Genomic DNA, 20523 nt, shown 5'->3' with positions numbered 1-20523 from the left:
ATAATAATGGTACCATTGGTTTGAGGATCAAATGAGATTAATATCTGAAAAATGTTTAGCCCCATGCCTGGATAAATGCTTATTCTTCGTATGGCCAGGGTTATAGGCTGACTGATCTCTCATTGTTTGATACTCATGACCTGAAGCTATAATGCCCCAATCTGAGTATCATACACATTAAAAAAAAAAAAAAAACCACTCATGTATATACAAGTATCATTATGTATCTGCTGCTCACTGATCAATGTTCTCATGCTCTTTCATATATCTCTTATTTTTCAGTTAGGATTACATGGGCTTTCTGTAGTTAATTTGTAGTCCTTTGTCTCCTTCATTCCTTTTACAAAGTAAAATAGATGTTCTGTTTCAAGTAGAAAGAAAAAAATCAGAGCTAAGGCCTCTTACCTTTTGTTGCCTGGTTGCTGATGGGTGGTGGATTAGATGCAGGTCGCTTGATTGGGTGCAATGGTAATGAAAAGGAAGTTTCACCCCCAGACCTTTCTGGACTAAAATTGCCATTGTTCATCTGACATGTGCCGGGCACAAAGCTTGGATTCTGCACACACTTCCCATTTTGGAGACTTGAACTACTGCTGTCCATGTAATTCCTACTTTGAGTCTTCTGACTGAATTCTGGTGAACCTTCCTTTTTGATATGTTTCTGGGATTTACCTGGTTCCTGCAATCAAAGAAACAAAACAGCTGAATCCATACATGGAATCTGACACCTGGGTTGTCTTATAGTGGAGACCTGGGCCTTCTCTCATTTTTGGCAGTTAAAAATAGCCATGCCATCCACTTTCAGAGAACTAATGAACTCTGAATGTAGTCTGAAGTATATTTTTCCCCATTTTCTTTTCTTGCCTTTTTTTCCTCTGGCAATATGGCTGATGTGAAATATGTTTTGTATGTAAAAATTATTACATGCATGTAATTATTATTTTGCATGTAATAATGAGTATCCCATTTTTTACTTTCTCAATAAGGAGGGAATAGAAGGAGAGAAAGAATTTGGAATTGAAAATAAAACAAAATAACAACAGAACCTTTTGAGCTTGCTATTGAGTTATCACTAAAATAAAGAAATCTTAAGTCAACATTCCAAATATTCCTGTAAGTTAAGGCAAAAAGTTGTGACAATCTATATTGATTACATAAGGTTAGGGAACAAATATTAGAGATAATGAAACCCATTCACTAAGGGCAACAAAGCTCAAACACTCAGTATGGTCCTGTCTTCTCTGCTCTTATTAATGACAATCTAAGTATCAATGTCAGGCTAAGAACAGGGCATAAAAAACAAATTACTATAAACTTCTTTAATATTATTTCTTAGCACTTCAATAATTTCTTCAGCTTGTAAACTCAATTAATTGATTAACCTATGGAAATGAAACACTGAAATCACAACCCAAGTGTATGAATAAGCATGGTTAAAAGATTCAATTATCGACTTCGAAGCATATCTAAAAATAATTTTTAGAAGTTTTTACTAGGGCAGGTAGGTGGTGCAGTGGATAGAGCACCAGTTCTGAAGTGAGTTCAAATCTGACTTCAGACACTTAACACTTCCTGTCTGTGTCACCCTGGTCAAGTTACTTAATCCCAATTACCTCAGGGAAAAAAAAAAGTTTTTACTGATGCCTTTTTTTTTTTTTACAAGTCATTCCCTTCCAACCAAGACAGGCAACAACATAGTCATTTTGTCTGACAATATATAAAGCATATTTATTCCATAAAGGAGTTGACACAAATTAAATCATTGCTTTTTAAATGTTATGTCATGCATCCCCATATAAATCACTTTTATTAAAGTTTGGGATTTTAATCCACAGTTGTTGTCTCATAGTGAAAGAAATAGTATCTACATGAAGAACTTGTAAGACATTATCTTCTGAATCTTTGGATAGGGAAAAGTTTATAACTAAATAGGAGATAAGAACAGACCAAAAGAGATAAAATGGACAATTTTTATTACCTAATATTTGCACAGACAAAATGAATACAGCTGAAATTAGAAGAGAACCTGTACTGGGAGGTAAAAAACATTTTTTTTCTCATTTTCAAAATATGCAAGAAATTAATTCAAATTTATAAAAATAAGGTCAATTCTCCAATTGAGAGATATTCAAGGAATAGTTAGAAGAAAGGAGAAAAATCTAAGCTATTTACAATCAATGAAGTAGGGTGCAGGGGTGGTAATGAATCATGCTACCCATCCTTCTGACAGGGAGGTCCTCACACAAGATGCAGAATGAGATATATTTTTACATATGGCTAACAAAGAACTATACATATTTGTTATAAGGGCTTTATTTTTCTCTCTTCAATATGGATTGGGAGAGAAGATAAAAATAGTTTTGTTATTGAAAAATTAAGCTAAAAAAGTAGTATTTCTCCTTAAGAGGTAGAATTAATTTACAAATACTAAGTATCATGCAGTAATCATCTGTAGTATAATAATAGACCCTCCTCTTTTTCTATAAAAAAAAATTTGTGACACCTGTTGATGTGAGAGCAAGACTTATTAAACTATCAGTATATTCCTATATTCCAACTAATACTAGTAAATTGTAGTCTTTAATAAAAGAATGTCAATCATTCTTTAGCATTTTGATTATCAATATCATCATCATTCATATTACCAATCCTACCATTATTCTTATAACTTCTAGGGCTTCAGGAAAAGGAAGTATACTTCCCTTTTTCCCCAAGTAAATAAATGGAGATGAACTTCATAAGGCAAGAACTGAACCCTAATGCCTTCTTTATTCCTACAGTTTCTAACCATATGATGAGACCATAAATGCCAGGATATGAACTATTAGGGCAATTAATTAATTAAGGCAAGACTTCCTTATATCTAAGTTATTCTAATCACATAAAAATTATGGATCCTAGAACTAAGGCTGAAAGTTTTTCTTACTGGTAATAAATGATAACGATTATGATCTGTTTCTTAAGTAGAGATTTGCTTATTAAAAATTCAGTGTGATTATGAATCAATAAAAATACACAGCTGTTCCAAAATACCTATGTTGTAACATTTTAATTTCCCAAATCTCATAACAATGAGTCACCAATAGTATAAAAGTAAAAAGCTAAGCAAATGTTAACTTTGTAGTTTCTTTAAAAGTGTTTGGCACGTAATAATTACTTAAAAATATTTGTCAACTGATTGAAGAAAAGTTCCAATATTTGGACATACCTGAGGATTAAACCTGGAAGTTGTGAGTTGCCTGACCCAAGATGAAGTCCCCAATTCTTGTTCCTCTGTCTTAATATGCTGACCTAAAGTAAGAAGTTTTCATTAAACTATAAGATAGTTTTCTGGGACTTCATAAAATGCTTGAAACAAAAACCAATAGCACTAAAACTACTATTTAGTGTATATTAATAAATAAGCTCTTCATTCATATTTTAAACAGAAAATCTTGTTTTCATTAGTGTCTATGCAACAATTTAACTATTTTATCAATTCTCAAACTGGATAACAATAGCATGAGTTCATTAAACCCATCTAATAACACTATAAAAGAACAGAGAGATTTACACTATTAACTTCTATATAAGAGTTTGGAGATATTTCCTGAAAAGTTATAAAAGCATTAGTATAAAAAATAATAGTTTCTGCAATTTAGGAAATAAGCATCTACCTTTTTAAAAAGCATAGATACAAACACGCTATTTGGATAAACTAGTGGTTCGGCTTCATTTTCCTTCAAATTTACTCTCAAGCAGCAAAAGAAAGCACTTCATCAAGAGTAAGGAAAGGGGTGTTTTGAAATTTATTTCCCCTCTCAAAAAAAAAAAAAATAGAAAGGAGTTAACTGTCCATGCCAGGCAAGCCACTCACAGTATCAAATCTGGATTATGTTGCTATTGCTGACATTTCCACAATGTGAAATGATTTTCAAAAGGTTAAAGAAAAAATAACAGCATTCAAAGGAAATGAAGAGAATAATCGAGTTCAACGAATTGGCTTTTATAACTTGAGCTAGCAATATAACTTCTCTCCTGATATTCATCAATTATGGAAGGATGGGGACAATAACCAAAATTATATATATATAAAATTGATTATGGATATCCCTAAAATAAAATTATAAAGACCATTCTCAAAATATTTAATTATGCTGAGTTACCTTCTCTCAAAATAGCTGCTTTAAGTTCAAAAGTGTATAAAAAGTAGTAAAGAAGAAGAAACAAAAGAATGAAAGGGTTTTTTTTATTACTAGGGTAAAAAACAATTTCAGGATTATTCTAATTGAGAAGGCCTGATGTTGTTAAGTACTGTCCTTTAAAAATGTAACCAATGATAAGCTGACATAATTAGTAGGATTTTCTATTTCTTTGGGAAGAAATCTATATAATTAAATAAATCAATCAGGTCAACAAGCATCTATCCACTGCTGACTATGGGTCAGGAACTGTGATAAGTAATGGGAATACAAAAACAATTCCTTCCTCAAAAAGAATACATTCTAATGGGGGAGATAACATGTAAACAATTCAGCAAACATAAGCTATGTGATAATCTATCTTGAGAAGATATAAGTAATCTGACAGGGGAAGGCACTAGTAGCTGGGGGAATAAGGATCCTCCTGCATGAGGCGGGACTTGAGCTGAGGCTCAGAAACCAAGAAGGAGCCGACCATTCCAAGCACATAGATAGCCAGTGAAAAGACAATGGAAAGAGACAAAAATGGAGCTGTCTTATGTGAGGAACTACAAGTGGGCCAGGGTTGCTGACTGGTAGATCTAAGAAGACTGAAGACTGGAAGGGGTTAGGTTTTGAAGAATGTTAAATGCCCAACAGAGGAGTCTATATTTGATTCTGGAGCTAAGAGGAAGGCACTGAGTTCACTGAGCAGCAGGAGAATTTGGGAAGAAAAATAAATGACATTAAAATCAGGAGCCTGGGTAGACTAGAAGGGTAACACTGCCCTCTCCAAGCTATCAGGAAAGTTCAAAAGAAATAAGAAAGATGGCATCTGTTTTGGATGTATTAAGTATGACATGCCTAAAGGATGTTCAGCTTGATGCGGTTGATAATGTATGTGAGAGAATAGGGGAAGGGGCGGGCAGATCGGACAACTTGCATAGATATTACTGCTGTGGTGGCATTGGCTGTAAAACTACATAAACTATGCCTTTAAATCAAACTCATCTCTCAGAAACTTATGTATTTTGTGTACAGTATCAAAACATGACTGGATGAGGTAAAGAAGTTAAGATGCAGGAACAATCAAAATTGACCCCAAATGAAGCCTAAGTGATTGGGAAAGTAGTGCTAGGAATGGATAAATGTGTCTTCATCAAGCAATCACTCTGTTCCAAGCATGGTGGTGTGTATTTGGGGATACAAACAGAAAAGCAAGACAGACATCCTTGCTCTCAAGATTACTTTTTAATAGGGGAAATGACTGATAGAAAGGCTCAGATGCAGGGTAAATGGACAGAAATAAAATCACAAAGAGTGGGGCTTAGAAGGAAGGTGATTCATAACATTTCTGGATGTGTAAAGTTTCACAAGTTGTCAAGATATCCTGGCAACAGTGAATTTAGAAGAGGTTGGGACTAAAAGGGCAGATCTGGAAACCACATGCAGAGAAGTGATCATTAAAAGCCCAAGAGTGGATCAAGCTGCCAAGAGAACACATTGAGGTTTGGGGAAGAGAGAAAAAGCTAAAGATGAAGCTTTGCAGAACACCCTGGGGGGGAGAGAAGGGAAGGTAGGAGGAAGTGTGTGGAAGATGAATTAGATAAGCTGAAACGTCAGTCACCTAGGAAGATAATGAAAGAAAGCAATAAGAGCCGTGACAAAGAATGCAAAGGAAGGAAATGGTATTCAACAGTATCAAAAGTTATAGGAATGTCAAGAAGGGTAAGAACAAGGAAAAGGCCAGGATCTGGTATTTGGAAGATGAATCACCAATGAACCGATAAAGTTTAGTGGGATAGTATGGCCTCCGGATTGCCAAGGGTTGTGCAGTGAGTTGGTTAGGAAGCGGAGGCAATGAGTTCAGACTACTTCTTCTGTGAATGAGTCTGACACTGTAGGAGAGTGAGTATTTTAGCTTAAGAGGCATCTATCCAGATCAAGGGAAGATTTTTGTTTGTTTGTTTTAAAAAAAAAAACAAAACAAGGGAAAAGCTAGACTAAGAATTTGAAAGAGAACTGGAATGGATGATGGGGCAAGGTCCTATGAAAGAAGAGGATATTCTCAATGGAACATGTAGAATGGTCAGCTTTGACAAAATCTAGGGTATAGAAAGGTCAGCTTTCATTACTTTATGTTTTCAGATTACAGGAAATTAATTGCTTTGCTGGAAATCTTGAATCTAAGAATATAGCTATTACCACATCACTCTGTTTTCTATGCCCTCTTGATTCTGGCCCTATTTACTTAGCTACTGATATAGGATAAAGCTGGAACTGAAAGAGAATTGTTCAAAGGCTTACATGGCTGATTGGTACTTTAAGAGCCTGTACTAATATGTCTAAATCAATGACTTCCAATCAAAAATGGGACTATTGCTCTTTGAAATTAAATCATATGTTGGCTCAAAGATCATTATTGATATTACTTACCATATTCCAGTGGCTTAGGAGGCTGATACAACTGTCTAACTTCATGGTTAGTTGCATGGCAGTTGTTGTGTTCTTGAAAAGAGCTTCTTTCACCTGTGTAATCTGTGCTTTGTATCTGTCTTGTTAAGCAGGTAGTATAGTGCAATCCTGCCATAGACAGCATACCCTGAATAGCTTCTTCCTCTGTGCTGGTCGAGGTAGGACATTCCCTAATAAGTTAAGTAAAGAATAAAATCTTTATTTCTATTTTGAAATATCCCTAAACTCCAATATATTAAAATCCAATCCATAACAGAAGATCTACCTTTTACTTGCAATTTCATTTTTAGATGGTTTCTTGTGAGTTTGATACAGGTTCATCTTCATTTCAGATTCCTCCTTAAAATTTGAAGATATTTTTTGTTTCTTTTCATCTCCTGAGCTTTCTGACTCTTCTTTAGTAAAATCATTTTTCTATAAAAATAAACAAATTTAATTATATCTATGTAAGATAAATGAAATTTTAAGAAAGAACTGCTGAGAATTATAAGATGCTGGGCAATAAACTGAAAATGTCAGTGCACGCAGGTAGCATTTTTATTATTGCTATGATGGTAGGTTGATAATTCAGAAATAGAAGTTACTAACTAGGAATATGATAGCTGAAAACAGGATTTAGATTTAAGGACCACAGCTAAAAAGCATAGGAAAGATGGCCTTTTGACCCAGAATGGAGTCACATTTACTACATACATTTACTGATCCTATGGAGCTGAACAAGAAGGACTTAAACTGAAAATAGATACTATGAGGACAAACTATCCACAGCTATCAAGCTAGATATGAGAAAAAAAATTACATTTTATGATGCAGAAAGAAGGCTAACAGGAAGCAGAATCCAAGATCACCAGAAATAAAAGATATGGCCTTAAATATCACCTTGCAAACACTAGCTTTACAACCTTAACAGTAATATTTGTCTCTTCCTTCTGTCAATTCTCATATGCTATTAGTTAAGTAGTTCAACTCAAGAGAGCTCTTCTCTCCACTATCACAGCCTCTAGTCTCATTGATTCTTACTTGTACTAAAATGAAGTTTTTCCTGTTTTTTACATTCTTCAACCTCCAACCTTACGTGTCAAACTCAGTCTGCAGCATGAGTAAGAACTAGATTAAAAGGCAACTGAAAAATGTTTACCAAAATAAATAAAAACAAAGAAATTGTTAATTTGTGATCTGTTTCTATTTGAATTTGACACCACTGCTCCACACAGCTGCCAAATTCATATTTGCAAAATACCTACATGACCATGTTATTCTTCAATGTGAAAATCATCAAATGTGTTTAAGTACTGTTGAACAAAAATATAAATTCAAGATAAATGAGAAGAGTGTAATTCACCAAACCCAGATGAACTACATCCCAGAGTGAAGAGTGGGAATATGTAGAATTGTCAAGAAACTATTGGTGATCTTTGTGAAAGAGAAAAACATAAGAATAAATACTATCTGGATTTTTAAAAAATGAAGAAAGAATAAAGTCTCTATACTATAAGCTGTCCAGCTTGCCTGACTCCTTAAAAATTCTAGAAGGTATCATTGAAAGAAAAATAGAAGATTCTATCAAGAAACTGTCAGACTAGAATACCTTAATTTTCTTCAGGACAAAATGAAGAAATGTATAAATTAGAAATGAATGACTAGACTTAAAGACTATATTAGCAGCACAACTTAAAGAGATTATGAGTAGAGGGGCTCGGCAACTTGTCATTGGTTCTATGATGTTTAACATTTTTATTAATCATTTGAATTAAAGTATAGATGGAATGCTTGTCAAACCTGTAAACGACTTTACTAGACACAATAAATAACACAACTGGCATCCCGAAAGATCTTAGTAAGGCTACATGTAACACTCTATAATTTGGTATTAACCATATTAAATGAACTAACCAAACAAATAAAGCTTAGGAGATACTTAAAACCACAGCTCTTGTGAAAAAGACTGAAGGATTTTTCTGAAATGAAGACTCAAAGTGAGGCCACAATATAACACAGTATCATCTAGGCAGCTAGAAAGGCTGAGGAGAGGCAAGGTATCCAGAACAAGGGAGATAAGCTTCCCTAAACTCTGCTATACCACATCTGGAGTACTGTGCTCTGTACTAGGCACTTTAGGAAGGCCATCATAGAGTACTCAGGGATGAGGGAGCAATGAAAACTATGGCATATGAGGATCAGTTAAAGAGACCAGAAATATTTAGATTGAAGAAGAGAAAATGGAAGGGGGATGGGGAAAGAGGACAGGAGAGATAGGATAGAAAAAGGATGAGAGTTGTTCTGGTCCAAGAAAGGAGAACCAGAAGCAAGTGCTGAAAGCTTTAAAGAAAAACAAATTTTCATCTCAATGTGAAGAAAAACTCTCTACCAATCCAAAATGTCTAAAAGTGCAATGGACTGTCTCAACAGGGAGTATATGCTTGCCCTTTCTCTGGTTGAAGACCCATCCTGGTCAAAGACTTTATAATAGTGATGCTTATTCCTATAGGACTAGATTAGATGACCTCTGAAGTCCTTCCCTTCCAGTGCTTACATTTTGCCATTTAATTTTAATCCTGTCCAAATATATGATAGTTACAAGATTACATTCAAAATGTATTATGTACAAAGATATCCTGAATAAGAGAGTTAAAATAAGAAAAAGGAGAAAATAAAATTTTATTTGTTTTAAGATAAAATTTAAAGATAAACCTGAGGTAAAGCTATATTTAGCAGTCTTAAACGCTGGACTATTATCTATCATTACTGCCACTGTACCAAAAGACAAAGATATATATCTTTTGGAAAGCACAGTAATTATCCTCAAACTAAAATCAATAGTTTGTGCCTCTCTCCCATCCCTCTTGGAGCAAGTACTTCCTTTAACAATGCAAAAGGTTTTACCTGAACAGTGCAATCAGGCCCAGATTCCTCTGAATCAGAAATATCAGAATACTGTGAAGATCCATTTCTAAGTTCTGATTTCACACTTTCAAAAAACACTGGAAGAAAAAAAGAGAAGAATGGGGTCATTGGAATATTTCATATTTTAATTTGCAAAGAAAATGTCAATGTTCATTATATCTCTCTTATGTACAAAGTTGTATCCCGGGTTTAACAATCAGGAAGGCTTGAATATGCAAATACAACTAACAAATCAATGTGACAGAAGCAGGAGATTTTCAAACTAGTTCCCAGGAAGAAACTATGAAATTAAGACAATGAAGACAGCCCCAGTGCAACCTCTCATTTTTCCAGATGAAGAAACTGAGTTCCTGATAAAGTTAAGAGCTAGTTAGTAGCAGAATTTAAACAAAACCCAAGTCCTTCTGGTTTTCAGTCAATGTAATAAAGAATCCTATGTGACAGTGATTTCATGTTAATAGACATAGCTAAAATTTCTTTTCCCTGGTGTTTCTATTCAGGAAAGACATCAAAACTCTTTGGTATTCTGTACCACTCCTATCTATAGTTGTTACTATTAATAAAGGGTTTGTCAAATATTCAAGTCAAATTTTTTTTAGTACAACTAGTCCATACAGGTATAGTCTAAGAAAGCTGATTTTAACAGATAAAAATGTTTGTTTTTTAACGATTCCAGATTTCCACTTTGAGTTAAATGAATCTGTTTTTCATCAATTACATTATTTATCAAGAGCTAACAAGGATTAAAAATCGAAGCTTAGCTTACAAATTCTAATTTAGAATGGAGGAACCTTACTAGGAATGTATTATCATATTTCTAAAAAGGCAGCTTAAAAAAAAAAAGTATGTATTTCAAATGCTGAGGTCCAGAAGATCCCAAGGTAGCAGGCCAGTGTTGCAAGGTGTCTCAAAAGAATTTGCAAGCTTGGACCTGTCTCCAAGTCAAGGGACAAAGGTTTTTGTAATTATAAGGCTTAACTAAAGCAGGCAAAGTTCCAAAATGATTTAGCAAAGAACTAGGAGCAAGAAGATAAATTTGTAAGAAAAGATTGAGAGATCTGTTCTTCATGTCACTGACATGCTAATTTTATGGTCCAGAAACAGAACAGAGGAGTAGTCTATTCACTATTGTCTCAGGAACTTGGGTTATCACTGACCAGCAGATTATCTATCTGACAGTCAGCAATGTTTGCAGGACTATCGTAAGGGCCAGAGAACTTTAGAATCATTGACAGACAGACTGTCAGAACAATAGCACTCTAAGATCAAGGGACCTCAGGATTATTGCTATATTTCCCCTAAAAACTGTACCTTATCACAAATATTAAGGGGGGAAAAAATCAAAGTGTTGTTCAGATTGTTGGAGAGAAGTTCCTGGGGCAAGTGGTAGCTTGATGAGATCAATAGGAAATCAAGCTCTTTAGGATGGCTAGAGATCTGACTAGTTCTGAAGCTGGGGATCTTTGAACTCCTACTTCCCCTAAAGAAGAATTAAAAACGGAACATTGGGAAAGGAATGTGAACTATTTGCATTTTTGTTTTTCTTCCCAGGTTATTTTTACCTTCAGAATCCAATTCTCCCTGTGCAACAAGAGAACTGTTTGGTTCTGCAAACATATATTCTATCTAGGATATAATGCAAAATATCTAACATATATAGGACTGCTTGCCATTTAGGGGAGGGGTGGAGGGAGGGAGGGGAAAAATCGGAACAGAAGTGAGTGCAAGGGATAATGTTGTAAAAAAAAAAATTACCCTGGCATGGATTCTGTCAATATAAAGTCATTATAAAATAAAATAAAATATAAGAAGCATTAAAAACAGTCAGTGACACAGAAGATAAGACTGCTCAACCTGGAGTCAGGAAGATCTGAGTTCAAATTTGACCTCCAACACATAGTGAGTGTTTGACCTTGGGTCAATCACTTAACCTCTGTTTACATCATTTCCTCCTCTATAAAATGGGAATAATAATAGCACTTAACCTCTGAGGACTGTTATAAAGATAAAACTGAATAATACTTGTTAAAGGTTTGCAAAACCTTAAAGCATAGACATCTATTATTGTTATTTTTATTTTTCCCAGTTAATGTTCTTCCACAAAGTAATTACTTAATAAATTCTTGGTAATGAACAAGATTAATAACTCTTAATTTTCTCATGTTAAAATGAAGGGAACTGGATTGCATGACATATAAAGTCTTAAATCCTAAGCTCTAAAATTCTGAGACTGTTCTGCTGCTTATTTTGTCTCCCTCAACAAAGTTCCCAAGCCACTTCTTTAGTTTGCAGTGGCTTCTATGGTACCATGAGTTAGAAAGTAGGCACTTAGGTTTTTTAGTAGTTAATGTTAAAACTGAACAATAGATGGGCTCTAAGTTGGGGAATAAAGGACATGACTTTTGTTCTAGGTCTGATGCTGTAAACCGAGAAGAGTCAAGTCCTACAGAGTAAATGGGCTGAGTAAATGGGCCAAGTGGTGTTTCTAAAGACAGAGAGCTCTAATCCAAAGAAGTAGAATTACTTATCAGCTGACCACATCCAAACAGCTTTCTTTGCTGGGATTTAGTGGTTGCTACTGAAAATTTTTAAAGGTTAAGTTATCCCCATTACGTCATTTAATCATCTCCCATGTGGGGCTCATGATCAACAAAGATCAATCTGTACAGAACTCTCTGATACATTTTCAGACTGTTGGGATGTGAAATATAACAGGCTTTTATGGACTTGGTCAGCTGCCTTACATACGTACTCATGGTGCATATGTACACATAGTCATACTAGCCTGGAAATCTTAGGAAGAATCTTATATTAACAGAGCAATTGTTCATCAGAAACAAACTGCATTTGCCAGTAGGGGATTTACTAAGTGTGAAATTTGTTGTCCCAAATAGAAACAATCTATTGATACATTTTGACCAGCACCCATGTGAATGTTACTTTACCAAAGACACCAGAATTAGCCAACTATGAATTTAAAATGTTCACGAGCTTGGAAAAACTAACATGTATGCAGATGCCTATCCAATCAGCTTATGTGAATGTGATTATTTTAGTGACATCCTTAGAAGGTATAAAGGTAATTTGTGATTTAACAGAGAAAAGTAATTTTATAGCTAAAGAAGTAAAAATCTAAGGACATTTCTTGATCTATCACTGGAGAGGGACATGAAACTATTGCCTCTACAAATTCTGTAAGTATAAATTAACTTAACTTCAAAAAAGCTCCAAGAAGACAGGATATTCCCAAGACAATCAAACAGATGGGAAGGAAGGGAATAAGCAATTATATAAAGCCGACTAATATACCAGGTACTATGCTAAATGCTTTTAAAAAATTTCATTTTTTACAAATAGTACAAAACTTATAATATAAAAATAGAGCAAAATAAGCTATCATCTGATTGAATAAAATCACAAAAATGAGATTAGCATTGCCATCCATAGTTAAGAATAAAGAGGCACCCAGAGATTAGCTGTGCTCTAGTGCAGACATGTAATAGCTAGAAGTATGTGACTTGTAGTCTATATCTAGGTGAATAAAGGTGCTTTTAAAGCATCTCTCAGTTTCTGACATGTTGCTCTTTCACTGCTGCTGAGGATCTCCATGACTTTGTGTCTCTATTCAATTTAAATGCTGTAATGTGAATAAAACAATGTATGTAAATTATAATAATTTTGTCTTCTGTTTTGCAACATGTAGGCAAAATAAATGCAGCATCATAGGATCATACATTTATACTACCTAATTTTATGTATGAGAAAACTGAGGTCCTGCCAAGTCCAGTGACTTGCTAAGGGTCATAAGTATCCTAAATACTTGAATCTGAACCTAAATCGTAATGACTTGGAACTCAGTGCCTTGTTTTGGCCCCATATTTGGCCCCAGTTTTTATCTGTGCACCTTTTTGACAACTAAGTGTACCATCAAATACATACTCTTTTCAAACTTATGAGAGCTTCAATGCCAATAGAAGTATTGATGTCTTTCATTTGTTCTAGAAAACTTTTTTAGAAATAACCTCATACAAATGAGAATTTTAAAAAGATATTTTAGAGAGAGTACAACAAATTTAATAATGCTTATCATCCCACACAATTTCTTAACTGGTTGGCAGCTTATTTTAGAGATTTAAACTATGTAATAAGCAGAGAACTAATATAATATGTAGTCAAATGAAAATGAACTTACTATTAAGAGGTTTCTGAGGTTCTCTATTTCCCTGTGCTTCTGAAATCTGCTCTACCTTTAGGCTTTTTGCCTTTTTTGCCTTTTCCGTGTAATCTTCATTCTCACTGTCTGCTGTATATAGATTTCGGTCTGTAAAAGGTTGTCTTTCATCTCTGTATTTCAGAAAAAAAAAAAAAGACAAAACGGTAACTTTTCAGTAAAAAAAGTATTTCCTTCTATCTCTTTGAGGTCATCACTATTTGAAGCTAATTAAAAACATATTACAGTTAATTTATTTATCCACAATGTGTAGTGAAAGAAATTATATGAATAAAGAAAATCCACATATAAAGCATTTTGTTAGAATGTCTAACTATAATTTTAAGTAAAATGGTAAAAAAAAAAATTTCTAGACATTTATTTTATAGGCAACTCAGCTAATTATCTATTTTGTAAAAAGAAGTGTATCGCCATCTCCTTTACATACTTAATTATTCTTCCATTTGTCAGCAGTAACCGCAGGTCATTATCTTTAGTTCTCCATTCTGGTACTGTAGAAGACGGCTGGAGGTGCTTGTTGAATCTCCCATTCAATTTAGAGTTCAAAATGTCCTTAAGATATAAAAGCTGGATTATTCTATCTTTACAACAAAAATTTAAGTAAAACTTTTGAGCACATATAAGCTTGTATTGGATTTTCATTCTTTCTGTATTTTTGGAAGGATCAAGAGTCACCTCTTCTATATTCTCCTTAATATCTCAGCTTCTTCATGGCCCTTCTGACCAAGCTAGTGTCAATAGCTTGTTCATTTTACAGTAATTTATAACTCACTACCATCTCCATATGACTCCATAGTTAAGAATAAAAACATCAAAATGTCAACGTATTGGGAGATCCTATGAGACAGTATTTGCAAAGGCAATTAGCATCATATCTGGCACACTGTAGGCATGTCAAAAATGCTTATTCTCTTACAATTCACTTTATAAAAGTAAATAAGTATATTAAACATAAAAATACTTCTTTTATAGTTAAAATATATATTTTCCTACTATTAATTAGAAGTTTTGGTTTTATATTCAGTCTGTCTTTGCCATTTTTGGATAATGTAGACTTACAACAAAAATTATGCAATTTAGTTTCTAAATCATCTTTAGTAATCCTTCCAATTTTATTTTATATTTACATTGAATAGTCTATCTTAGCTCTTCTTTCCAGATTTTTAATTACACAAAAGTTCACTCTACATTTCTATTCATGAAGAGACTTGTAGTACCCAAGTGATAAACACATTCTCCAAAATAACAGCTTTCTTATGCTACTTTCTTTAACCAATCTGGGAGTAATATGATTCAACCATTATGACTAATGATTCCCAGTTTGCAAAAATAAAACATTGTGAGATTAGGATTGCTCAACTACTAAGACTGTTAGTTATATGTTTTTCTTACAAAGATCATTTTGTTTCTTATTCCCACCTTCAAGAAAATCATACTTGCCTCTTCCCATGGACACATCTCTAGTCGTTTGAGCACCTCTCTTGTGTGGAGTTCTAAAATGTCCAGGTTAGAAGGAGTTCTAACATTATGATCTCGAAGTTTTCGCATTTTTCTTCTGGAATGGTATGGGGAGGATACTTCATTTGAGGATCGTGAAACTGGGCATGTAGTGAGGATTCCCTGAGATTTGACTGGCTTACTGTTTTCCTCCTTCAAAAATTGAGAATAATTCAGTTTAAAACACAGGAAGACCATATTTTCAATTACTTAAAAGCAATTATGAAAAAAAATTTCAGTTTCAGAATCCCTGAATCAAGGGACACAAAGCTTTGCAAAGAATATCTGCAAAAAGATGTGCTCCCCAAGCTGTGAACTAATCCAGCCATTCTGGAGAGCAATATGGAACTATGCCCAATGGGTTATCAAACTGTGCATTTGCTTTGGTTCAGCAGTGTCTACACTGGGTCTATATTCCAAAGAGATCATAAAGGAAGGAAGTGAATCCACATGTGCAAAAAATGTTTATAGCAGCTCTTTTTGTGGTGGCAAGGAATTGGAAACTGAGTGGATGCTCACCAGCTGAGGAATGACTGAATAAATTATGATACATTAATTTAATGGATTATATAATGATCACAATTTTAGCTCTTCTCAGCAATACAACATACTTGGGAAGGAAAATGTTATCTGCGCCCAGAAGGAGAAATACAGAGACTAAATGCAGATCAAAGTATACCTTTTCTTTCTCATGATTTTTTTCCTTTTGTTCTCATTTTCTTCCACAACATGACAAATATGAAAATATGTTTAAAATAATTGTACATGTATAACCTTTATCAGATTGTTTGTTGCCTTGGGGAGGAGGGAAGTAAGGGAAGATGGGAAAAAAAAATTGGAACTGATGCTAAGTGAAATGAGCAGAACCAGGAGATCATTATATACTTCAACAATGATACTGTATGAGGATGTATTCTGATGGAAGTGGATATCGTCGACAAAGAGAAGATCTAACTCACTTCCAATTGATCAATGATGGACAGAAGCAGCTACACCCAAAGAAGGAACACTGGGAAATGAGTATAAACTGTTTGCATTTTTGTTTTTCTTCCCAGGTTATTTTTACCTTCTGAATCCAATTCTCCCTGTGCAACAAGAAAACTGTTTGGTTCTGCACACATATATTGTATCTAGGATATACTATAACATATTTAACATGTATAAAACTGCTTGACATCTAGGGGAAGGGGTGGAGGGAGGGGAGGGAAAGGTCGAAACAGAAGTGAGTGCTAGGGATAATGTTGTAAAAAATTACCCAGGCATATGTTCTGTCAATAAAAAGTTATAATAAAACAAAACAAAACAAAAAAACTGGAATTTAAAACCTTACAAAAATGAATGCTGAAAACCATCTTTACAAGCAATTGGAAAAATAAAATATTACTGAGGAAAAAAGGGCACCCCAACAGTTGACTAGGAAAAGAAAAATCTTTGTGAGAAATCTCTTTGATAAATATTTGATTTCCAACACTCCTCCTAACATATGGAACTCTAAATTTCATTCCCAAGCAGATAACTGATCAAATTATTAATAACTCCATGAAAGAATGCCCCCAAGAGAATAATAATAAGAAAAAAGCAAATCAGAACTACAGCCTATAACACTTTGCCCATTGACAAAATGGTAAGAATTGGGAAAAATTAATTATTATTATGGAGTGTGGAAAAAACAAAAACAGGTCAAAAAACAGATCATCATGGTTGTATCATTCTGGAAAATAATTAAGATTATTTAAAAAGGTAACAGAGATTCCATAGCAAAACATATAATTAAGAGGTCAAGGGGGGGAGGGGGAGAAGAAAAAAAAAAAAACAAAAACGAAAGATCTCACATACACAAAAATACCTGTGACAATACTTTCCAAGATAACAAAAATTGGAAACACTGTACATGTCCACTGACTGGAGAATGGATAGACAAATTATGGTAAGTGGATATAATACAGTATCATTGTGTTATAAGAAACAATAATGATGATGAATACGAAGAAGCAAAGACTTGTAGAAAAGAATTCAAAGCAAAGTAAGCTGAACCTACAGAATTAAAACTTAGTTCTACAGAAAAAGAGAAGAGAAGACATCTCCTTTTAGTTTTTTGCAGAGGAAGGAGAATTATGGGTATGGAAGACTGCATATAACAGCAAAAAATTTTGATGTGTTGATTAGTTCTGCAGAACAGTGGGAAGCATAGGTAATGTAAAAAACAAAAGATACCAATAAAAACTTTTTTTAAACAGAAAAAAAATTTATTGAAGCCTCTTATTACTTTTTAGAAATCCTAGTTTTTTTCCTACTTATACTTTTCTTAAAGAGCTGCCTAGAAAACAAAAGTTTAAAGGTCATGCAGCCAGTTTATGTCAGAAGTGGGATTTGAACTCAGATATTCCTAACTCTGAAATCAGCTGTCTATCTGCTACATATTATTAACTCTCACTATGATTATACTGAGAGTATTTATAATTTTTTGTTTTTAACTATACAAACAAGTACAGAAGCAAGTCAATTAACTTAGGTCAGTTTTCTCGTGTATAAAATGGAAAATAACAGAAATCATCCCCTGAAGTTGTTTTGAAGATCACATGAGATTAACGTATATAAAGTATTTTACACAGAGAACCAGCATTGTACAATGTCTAATAAGACTTGAGGCTAGAAGACTTAGGTCTATAGCAACTTTATAGGTTTAGGCAACAATCTGAGACAATAAATTGCACAAAGGTAAGCCAGTCTCATATGCCAATGAAATCCCAGTCTAGTTTTCCCCAGAGATACCAGCTATTACTAGACTACTAGCTTATAGCTAGTCTGGCTTCTCTACTGTTAATTGAACCACCATCATTCTCTCCTCTTTCAACATATGCTATATCCAAGCTGCAGCCTGGGAAGCCCTTATCTCTCACTGCTGCCTCTCAGAAGTCTTTATTTCTTTTCTTTCAGATTCTGCTCAAGATGCCATTTATTTCTTCTTTAAAGACTTTCCTGGACTCTCCAGTTATTAGTCCTCTTTCTTCCCAAATTATTCTATATTTATGTGTGTACATGTTGAATTCTCCCTATAAAATGCAAATTCCTTGAGGAGAAGAAAAAAAAATTTTTTTATTACATCAGTGCAGTGTCTCATACATAAAAGGGTCTTAATAAATATGTATGAATTGAATTGTTTTAGTGACTATCCTTCAAACCCTGAAGTAGTTGCCAAAAAAGTTCTTTAATGAATTTAAAACTAATCTTTTGGCTTTATGGTTATTCTACAAACGGCACCCTATAATCAAGTATCCCTAATACTCTCTTCTTCAATGACTTATATTGATCATCCTATAAAACACTGTCCTACTAAATTAAGATTTATTTCTATAAATTTCTTTGCTTACTAACTCCATTCCCTCAGCTATAGTTGTGTTAGCTCTCTAATTACTGATTATTTGTTAATCTCTTAGGGGTTATAAGAAGTTATGCATGAAAACTGTGGATGGCTCTCTGATTTTAGGCCTATGCTCAAAAATGTATTAAATGTCTTTTTTTTCCTTCTTTGAATATCCCCCAAAGGCATGCTTCCTAGTGAGTCCAATTAAAACATAGTTTTATTACATGTCCCCAATTTACTCTAAAACTTTCTGAAATTAAAATGTTAAATTAGCATTTTAAAAGATCTAACATATATAGCATTTTCTAAAGCAAGGAATAGTTCTCCAAAGTTTATTTTAGAATATTATAATTATCTGCCTCAAAAAATCAGAACTTTAATATTCATTTAGATAACTATTTCTACTCTTACCTCTATTGAACGAATTACTTTAGAAAGTTCTTTAATGAGATGTCCCGGTCTAACATTGTCTGGAATTTCAAAGGCATGTTCTGATACAAGCTGTATTTAGATACATAATGAAACAAAAATAAAAGTTAGTATTTCATAAAAATACCCAGGCAAGCTAAAGATCCACATAATCACTTCCTTCATTTTAGAAGTTTTATAAACACATCTAAATAAATAAGCAGCATAGTATGATGTAAAAAAATATAACTTAAAGAAACCTGAATTCATAATCTGGTTCTTACATGTTAGCTGTGACCATAGGTGAGGTAATTTTACTTCTACAATATCAATTTTTTTTTCATAAAATGGTGATAATAGCACTCATATTGCCTGCCTTAACAAAGTACTCTGTAAATATTAAAGAACTATCATTATTTATTTCATCCTAAGTATTGTTAACTTACTAATTTTCTAAGTTTTATATTCACATATATTAAGACGTTAATAAGCTTAAATTTTGTTTCAATTCTCACAAGTTTTTGGATATATACTAAAATAACCCTAGTCCTTTAATAGGAGTTCTAATATGAAAAATAGAGGAACTGTGTGTCCTTCTCCTTCCTCAATAAAAACCAAGTTACAAAAAATCTTACCAGTAGAAAAGAACTCTAAGTTATGACATTGTTACTTAAGCAGAGTCTACATATAGTAGGCACTTAATAAATACTTGATTCTTCAACTATAAAACTGTGAATCTAACCTTCATATGGGAGGTAACCAGGAATAAAATACTGGGTTTGGAGTTAGGAAGCTTCAAACCTAGACTCCAAACTTAATAGTGAGCAAGTCGATTGATTTTTCTGAGCCAGTTAAGGGGGGAGGGGAGAAATAATATTTGTATAGTACCTACCTCTCTGGGCTGATAATGAGGATTTAGTGAAATAATGTTATATAAAACACTTTGAAAACTTTTGAAGTGCTACATAAACAGCAATTATTATAGCTATATTCACATATCCACCTCTAAATAGTAATTCCCTCAAAAAAAACCCATTCAATTATTCAAATAAAAGCAATTACTTCCTCTCATCTTCTAATAAAATCATTTTTGCCTACAACATAGTGAAAATTAACAAGTATCCTTAAAAAAACTAAACATTGAATGTCATATAAACACTTTGAATGTAACTTATTTAATATATAATGCTAGACAATTTATGCACTATTTACCATAAAATATTCTGTGACACAAAATCTCATATTGTTATCATATTGCTGTTTTAACTTTTCAAGTGTTCTTGAGTTCAATCTGCTGGGGGTCTCTTGGTTTTGGTACTCAATAAGTGCAAAGATCCTCCTTGTCTGCCACTGCTCACTCACTCACTCACTGTACATCACTATTCACCTCTTATTTCTACTCTAATATTACTTGTTATACCTCTTTTCACATGCAGCTCTTTCTGTAGCCTATTTGTCTCCACTACCAGTATCTCCATTACCTT

At 33.6% G+C, this 20523-nt stretch overlaps 1 protein-coding gene across 1 annotated transcript in view; it reads right to left on the bottom strand.

The window, feature by feature from the left end:
* KDM7A (lysine demethylase 7A) overlaps positions 1-20523 on the bottom strand; it is an 88008-nt gene that overhangs the window by 8600 nt on the left and 58885 nt on the right. Inside the window, exons 11-19 of the mRNA XM_051963531.1 lie at positions 19043-19132; positions 15211-15420; positions 14198-14322; positions 13732-13883; positions 9519-9616; positions 6901-7049; positions 6597-6805; positions 3209-3291; positions 406-679 (exon numbers count right to left, since the gene is read on the bottom strand). Coding sequence (XP_051819491.1) covers positions 406-679; positions 3209-3291; positions 6597-6805; positions 6901-7049; positions 9519-9616; positions 13732-13883; positions 14198-14322; positions 15211-15420; positions 19043-19132 — 1390 coding nt within the window. The remainder of the gene's footprint in view (positions 1-405; positions 680-3208; positions 3292-6596; positions 6806-6900; positions 7050-9518; positions 9617-13731; positions 13884-14197; positions 14323-15210; positions 15421-19042; positions 19133-20523) is intronic.

This window comes from Antechinus flavipes, chromosome 5, assembly GCF_016432865.1.
Source record: "Antechinus flavipes isolate AdamAnt ecotype Samford, QLD, Australia chromosome 5, AdamAnt_v2, whole genome shotgun sequence".
Lineage (NCBI taxonomy): Eukaryota > Metazoa > Chordata > Mammalia > Dasyuromorphia > Dasyuridae > Antechinus > Antechinus flavipes.
This window is presented reverse-complemented; position numbering and strand designations above follow the sequence as displayed.